Source organism: Mus caroli, chromosome 1, assembly GCF_900094665.2.
Source record: "Mus caroli chromosome 1, CAROLI_EIJ_v1.1, whole genome shotgun sequence".
Taxonomy (NCBI): Eukaryota; Metazoa; Chordata; class Mammalia; order Rodentia; family Muridae; genus Mus; species Mus caroli.
Genome location: NC_034570.1, coordinates 27,253,501 through 27,261,769, shown reverse-complemented (window position 1 = coordinate 27,261,769; position 8,269 = coordinate 27,253,501). Strand labels below are relative to the sequence as shown.

Genomic DNA, 8,269 nt, shown 5'->3' with positions numbered 1-8,269 from the left:
AAAATGGCGCTGCCTCAGAGGCTCTGTGGCTCTCGCCTGTCCCAGAGACTGCTGGCCTCTGTATTCCACATTCTCACCTGTGCAGACTGCCCTCCGTGGAGTCCTGGAACCAAGCTGGCTCCCAAGGAACCTGTGGCAGAAGCCTCTCAGGCCGGGCGGACACCTCTGCTCTGACTAGGAAGGTGGCCTGTTGTCTCTCATGCTACACTTTCACAGCTTTTTTTTTTTTTTTTTTAATTTTATTTGTAAAGCTGAGTTCTATATTTTCCTATTGCTGGCCTGTCTTTGAAAGTTTCAGGACACTTAACTTTCAAGGAAAGGGAAACTTTCTGCAACATCAACTTTACACCTACTAGGAAAACATTCAATCTAACACTTCTGTGCTTTTCTGTAAATAAGAATGGGTCACTTGGGAGTGGGACACATCGTATCTGCACTCTCCAAGGGACTGGGTTTTAGTTGATACTTAGACTTAGCATAACATGTCTATTCTTAGGTTTATGAAGAATGGTTATAAAGATTTTACTTTTGGGTCATTTTCCTTTCATTTAAAAAATGTCTCACTATTTGCAATTTGTACCCTTGTATGCAAATTATCTTCCCGAATCTTCTCTGATTCCTCAAATAAGCTTGAAAATCACAATGAAGGGGCAGAAAGGGCGAAATATAACTAATTCGGGAAAATCTGCTAATAGCAGATGCTGTTTTTCTCCCTTCAGTGCTCTCTGGATATCACAAAGTCCCTCTGGGACTGGGCAAGGTTAGTTACAAGACCTGCGAGTGAAAAATTTATTGTGGTTGAAACAAATGTTCAACAATGGTTGGAAAATGTTAAATCCCAGAAGAGAGATGTAATTTCAACAAACCAACCAGAAAATATCAACATGATAAAAATCCTACCTGTTTTGTTACATGACAGCAGCAGAAATGTCCACTGATGGAACCCAAGCCCTAAAATTCCAAACTCAAGAAGAAAGAAAATGATCAAATAACATTTGAGATATGGCAGCCAAAAGGAAAAAAAAAAAAGTAAGGCAGGTCCTATGTGCCCATTCCCACACATATACAAAACCGTGTGCTCTGGGGTCACCAGAGTCATGTCACTAAACATGGACTTAAAGTACCTGCCCCTTGACTTGATGGTAGCAGTTGAAGGAAAAGATTATTGTTTGAACAAGCATAGTAAAAAGTCCGTCTTCAAATAATCCCGTCTTTGTGTATATTCCACTTTATGAGTTCCTAAACTGTTTTGAATGTGATGCAAAATAGTGGAAAACATCCAGATATTTCTGATAATCTCAGTTTAGTTTTTTTTTTTTCTTTCTGTTTTGACACACTAGGTATCAGGGTATGCCTCATGTATTTTAGTTAAACCATCTCTCTCTCTCTCTCTCTCTCTCTCTCTCTCTCTCTCTCTCTCTCTCTCTCATCATTCTGTACAAACAGACAGAAAACAAATGTGAATAGCAGTACAGAATGGTGGTAGGCAGGATCTGCACTGGCCATCCTTGCTTGCCATGTCATGACAGAAGACTAAAATGTTATCTGTGATTCCAGCAACTTTATCAGAGCAAAGTACTATCATCTTGCCATTTCTGCCCATATTAATCTCAGATTATTATGCAAAGACATACAGTGATACAAAGGCAAAAATGAAATGTGTATGCATATGCATGAATCTACAATGAGTCTATATACCTACCAACCCACCTACATATCTACCTCTTTCCCCACTTTACTTTGCACAAATCTCTGTGTGAGAACACATGAAGCTTAAGCCAAGCAAGACAGATTTGTCAACCTGTGGATACTGATAAAGTGTTGTTAATATTCAGAAGCTGGAAAGAACCCACATGTCCCTCAACAGAGGAATGGATACAGAAAATGTGGTACATTTACACAATGGAGTATTACTCAACAATTAAAAACAATGAATTTATGAAATTCTTAGACAAATGGATGCATCTGGAGAATATCATCCTGAGTGAGGTAACCCAATCAGAAAAGAACACACATGATATGCACTCACTAATAACTGAATAGCAGCCAAGAAACTTAGACTACCCAAGATACAATTTACAAAATACAAGAAACTTAAGAAGAAGGAAGACCAAAATGTGGATACTTCGTTCCTTCTTAGAATGGGGAATAAAATACCCATGGAAGGAGTTACAGAGACAAAGTTCAGAGCTGAGACAGTAGAACGGATCATCGAGAGACTGCTCCACCTGGGAATCTATCCCATATACAACCACCAAACCCAGCAAGATTTTGCTGACAGGACTCTGATACAACTATCTCCTGCGAGGCTATGCCAGTGCCTGGCAAATACAGAAATGGATGCTCACACTCAGCTATTGGATGGAATACAGGGCTCCTAAACAAGGAACTAAAGGGGTCTGCAACCCTATAGGAGGAACAACAATATGAACTAACCAGTACCCCCAGAGAACTGTGTCTCTAGTTGTATATGTAGTAGAGGATGGCCTGGTTGGCCATCAATGGGTGGAGAGGCCCTTGGTCTTGTGAAGATCATATGCCCCAGTACAGGGGAATTCTAGGGCCAGGAAGTGGGAGTGGGTGGGTTGGGGAGCAGGGAGGGAGGAGGGCATCGGGGACTTTGGGGATCACATTTGAAATATAAATGAAGAAAATATCTAATAAAAAAGAAGTTAAAAATAGACTTCTTATTTAGGTTTCTAGCACCACTTATTGGAGAAAGCAACAAAGCTGTCTATTTTTCTGTTATCCAACACTAATTTCTTGTGTGGAAGCTCACCTTTCATCTTTTCTATGGAAAATATATGGACACAAACTAATAAATATTACATTATTATAATTAGAAGTTTCTTATTATTTATGTGTGTGATATGTGTGTATGCACATGTTGCAATATCCATTTGGAAGTCAGAGGACCACTTTTGTGAAGTTTCCTCTCTGCTTCCACCTTTGTTTTGTTTCCTGGGATGGAACTCAGTCTTGTGGGGTAAGTTCTCTTACCTGCTAAGCCATCCCACTGCCCCCTGAACTGAACTTTGAATGCTTCACATTTTCTATTTCGGAGGCAGTGTCTTAAGTTGCAGTCATATGTTAATTATTAAGTATTAGCAAAACTGCCCAATTTACTTAATGAAAACTGAGACTTAATTTATTTAACAACACAGAACACTATCACTATTTTGATTTAACATTCTGACTAGATTTGGGAAATATATATTAATTTAGGGTTCTAAGAAGTTCCTGACACCAATTTTAGCATAGATCCTGCTCTATAAAGTTTCAAAAGCCATAATCCACACAAAATATGCTGCTGTCCTAATATCTAAGTTATTCAAGAAAGGAACACTGAAATAAAACAGTGACCAGTTACATCCAGGTGTTCCAGTGTACGCAGGAAAATGGACATGAGTTCCTCACTGAAGCATCAACTACATAATTTTAGAATTAGAGAGTTTACACTAGACTATCAATCTATATTTTAAGGTGAACTAATGAACAATAATTTTTAGTAGAGCTTATTCTTAAAACATGAAGAATTTGAAAGTGACAATGTTTAGTTTAATAATATTTTACTGACTAAAGCATTACAGATTTTAATTTGGAAGCATTCACCCTAGTTTCAGTAACTAGTCAATTTTTCTTCATCACCTTTCTTCAACAATGGCTTCTTCAACACCTAATTTAATTGAAGAAAGTGAATTGATTTCTTACATCCTAAAGCATGCAGAAGTTTCATAAGGAATTTCTTGCACTCAGTGGTAGTTCTGATGAATGTAGCCTCTGGGCATAGGGTAGGTTTAGTAATTATACCTAATATAACAAGAAGATGAACAATTCCTTTGATGGAAAAAAAAAACACTTTTACAGAGGAAGAAGATGTCCATTGAGTGTCAGTGTTCTAGCCTGATTAGATCTCCTGTATTGTTCTAGAATTCATCATGTTGATCTGAATAATCACCTTAAATATATATAAATAAATGTCTAGTGATGTTATCATCATCTAATCCCTCTCTCTCTCTCTAATATTATCATATAATATATATTATAATTAGTTTGTTTTAGGTCTTTGTGGTTCTGGTGACAGATAAAGTAGACAGATACTATATTTTGCCTGGAGCTAAGGAAGGTAAAAAGGGAAAGTCAGTCAGAAGGACTGTCACAAACAGTATAGCCTATAAAAAGTACTGGAGGATAGGTTCACAGGCAGAACCCTCAGGACATTCATGTTCTAAGAGGTACACAAACCATAAAGAGCTATTTATGTATCTATCATGTATCTATGTATCTATGTATGTATGTATGTATCTATCTATTTATCTATCTATCTATCTATCTATCTATCTATCTATCTATCTATCTATCTATCCACCATCTACCTATTGATCTATCACCTACCTATCATCTTCCTCCCTATCTTCCTATATAAGATCTAAATTCTATAAATATCTATAAGAGAAATATATTGGGAAAGAGGGTAAGGACAACAAGTCACTATTTTGGATAGAATTATCAGTGATGTTATGGACCTGTCACAACAGTATTTCCTGATAGAAGGCAACTGAGGAAGTTACTTTAGATTTGAAATTGAAGTATTTGTTACCCATGTAAGATTTGAGAAGACGCTAAAATGGAAGGAAATAGCCATGTTAATTTTTAAAGAAGAAACTTCAAAGGCTCTAGATTTAGCAGCAAGCTTCTATGTTGCATAAGTAAAGGAGAAAAAAATTAAGAACATAGGGATGAGAGAAATGGATTATAGAGCAGAAATTACAGATATGGCAGGGTCAGGGTGTAACAGATATTTAAACTGTGCACATGGATTAGAAATGTGACCTGGCTGCATTTGCCTGGTGTACTTTTCTGCTCAATTTCATTCAGTCACTTCAGACAAATGCTGTTGGCAAAGGTACTAGCAGTCGTTCTCCACCTGTGGGCTGCGACTCCTTTGGATTCAAGTGACTCTTTCACAGGGGTTGCAAAAGACCATTGAAAACCACAGATATTTACATGACAACCATCACAGTTATGAGGTGGGAATGGCAGTAATTTTGTTGCTGGGGGCCACCACAACATTAATAACTGTATAAAAGGTTTGCAACACTAGGAAAGTTGAGTAAACTACTGTGCTAAATGGAGAAGACACAATGTTGGCTCAGAAATAAATTAACAACCATGCCAACCATTTATGTTACAGTGCATACAAAAGAAATGAACTGATTAAAGGGTATAAATATATGACAGGGATGTGTATCATTTACATTGACTGTACAAGGGCATATATTCTATGTTCAAAATACATGCATCAAAGACATACTAAAATGGACATTATATGGATTGGCAAGGAGCTATTTAGGAATAAAATAACAATTAGTGAAAATAGAATCAATGAACTTGAAGTAGATGAGGGAGGCATATATGGGAAAATATGAAGGGAGGAAAGGATATATATCCAAACAAAAAAGACATATTACTATATCTAACACAATTTTTTCCTCAGAAAGTCATCTGTTGTTTTTCTACTATAATGGATTTAAAAAGTAAGTTTCTACACTGCTTTCTCATTTTAATCATATTTTGCATGCATTAACTTATTTAATATTCATAATAGTTATAACTGAATAAATTGTGATTACTTTCATTTTAAAGATCCATAAACTGATGCTAAAACATTTAAATAACTTAGCTGAAACTATACAATGAGTTTGTGATATAAGGAGGCCTGGCCTCACTACACATACATGTATCTGGTCTGTTCTGAACTAAATTGACTAAAATGCCTTACTTATCCTTGTGCTAAAGATTCCCTTGGAAACCAATGGAAGAAAGAACATAGTATCATCGATCTTGAGAATGAGATATATTTCGGGAGGTTTCCAGATGAGACCCAATTAATAACTATGCACACGAAGTTAAAAAATACTCAGATTAGTGTGCCATTATTCTGTAATGGTGTCTTGACAAAGATTAATGTTTGGATCAGACATATAACCAGAAAATGTCGCTAGGCCTTGCTGCTTTTACACTTAGAAAATTCTATGATACTATTGGTTTCCAATTTTCAATACCACTCCAATGAATGAGTCGTAAATGTCCCATTCTCTGAAGTTTCTACTGAGTATACAAATCTCCAGTTTCTTCATTGCACATTAATCTCAGTGAGGCACTCTCTGAGCTCAGGATTTCTTCACGATCTTCCCAGGAATGTTACTTGTCATTCTCTCAATATCTCAGCACTGAACCTCATGGCAAGATTTCTATTGAAGGAACTTTTCCTAGAATGTGTGCAATTTTCATCTTTAAGACTCCATGCATTTACCTCCTCCCACTTCTTATATATCAGTAGAGAACTCCATCCAATTTGCAGTCGAATTGGCAAATGAGCATCCTCTGTTACTCTAATACTGAATAATGAGTTTATAGTTGTAATTTTTTGGTTAATATTTATTTGCCATCATTAATATAACCTTATGCTCTGTTTTGTATCAGCCAGCACCTGACATACTGTCACCTAAACATCATTTACTATTTGAAAGCACTATCAATGGTTTGTTATAAATAATATTCAATCCCATCCTCTTTTTACTATACTTTTTGTTTTCTAATTATAAATATGTTACATGTTAAGGGCTTAAAGCAGGGAAAGGTGGCATCAATAATGTATCTTTCCTTGTATGTTTTTCTTATTCTTTCTAGCTGTGGGCTGGTGTATACTTTGTAACTGATTGGTGATGACTACTTTTGTCAGATTAGTTGACAATGTCAACAAGACAGGTCTTCCAGTCTGTACCTTGTATTATCGAATCTACACATGGATAACTAAAGAGCCTTGAACTCATTGGCACAGGTGGGAATTTCCTAAACAGAACTCTAGTGGCTCAATCTCCAATATTAAGAACTGATAAATGGGACCTCATGAAACTGGAAAGATTATATAAGGCAAAGGGCATAGTCAATAGGGCAAACTGGCAACCTACAGATTGGGGAAAATTTTTCACTAACCCCACATGCGATAGAAAGCTAATATCCAAAATATATAAAGAACTCAAGAAGCTAACCTCCAAAGAAACCAAATAATCCTTTCAAAAATCAATGAAGATCAAAGACACAACTTAAAATAGAAACTGATGAGAAACTATTTGTAAAATCAAAAGTCACTTACAGGAACCAGGAATTTTTTAATCTCTTCCAAGGCATGACTCATCCGTGAATAAGCTTCCCCGGGTGGAGCAAACACTTCAATTAATACATGCAGCTCGTCACTCAGGTGGGCATATTTGGCCTCCCCGCTCTGCCTCAGCTCTTCTTCCTGTGAAGAAGTTATATTTAGACATATGGATCCACTCATTTTGCATTGATTTAACATTTCTTGAGAACATGACAAAGGGCCGCCATCTAAGCAAATTTTCCAAAGGGAGAAGGAAATTCTTTGAGAAATAAATATCTGCTGCAAGACGGTTAACCATATTCAAATCGTTTTCAAATTTGGATTTTTAATGGCACCTGCCATTGTCCTCAGCCACACAATTTTTAACCAGTTTAATGAAATGTTAACCTTGTGAGTGTGAGACATTTAAGTGATGTTTATTCTTGTACAAACATCACTGCATTTTTTGAGGACATGGTTCCTTTGTGTCTGGTGTAAAGTCCTTTTCAAATAATAAGTAGATGACCATTGAGTTGCACAGGAAAATCCATTTAAATATTTGCAGAAATTACATGAAAGATTGGTGGCAAACAAGGGCTCATCCTTCACCCAGTTCCTCCACTGCCAAAGTATCACAGAGAAATATAAGGAAAAAAAAAACCCAATACTTTTAGAATTTCAAATTGGGCAAACTTTGCTTAAGAAATAAAAAGAGCTAGGAAGTACCTTTCAAAATAATCACAGTCAAAGTCATTAGGGAAACAAAAATCAGAACTACTTTAAAATGCCATCTGACTCCAGTCAGAATGACCATTGTTGTGATTGCAATGCCAACACTGCATGTGTTGTTGTGATAAAGGTGAAATATTTTACACTGCTGGTTTGAGTGAAAGCTAGTGTAGCTACTCTGGAAATCAGACCAGAACTTTCTCAAAAACTAGAAGTGCCATATGTCCCCATATTCTAGGCCACACCCAAAGACTTTCTATCATTACAGGGACACTTCCACTGGCACTCTTTTGGCACTAGCTGAAAATGTACCCAACCTAGACATTCAAAAACAGATGAGAAGGTAATAAAAATATGGTATATAAAACAATATAATTCAGCTGTATTGATAACCAA

General features: G+C 36.5%; 1 protein-coding gene across 3 annotated transcripts in view; it reads right to left on the bottom strand.

The window, feature by feature from the left end:
• Positions 1 to 8,269, bottom strand: part of Khdrbs2 (KH RNA binding domain containing, signal transduction associated 2) — a 465,344-nt gene that overhangs the window by 239,755 nt on the left and 217,320 nt on the right. For all 3 annotated transcript variants that reach the window (XM_021163203.1, XM_029479380.1, XM_029479419.1), the window contains exon 4: positions 7,160 to 7,306. In XM_021163203.1, the coding sequence (XP_021018862.1) occupies positions 7,160 to 7,306 (147 nt within the window). The remainder of the gene's footprint in view (positions 1 to 7,159; positions 7,307 to 8,269) is intronic.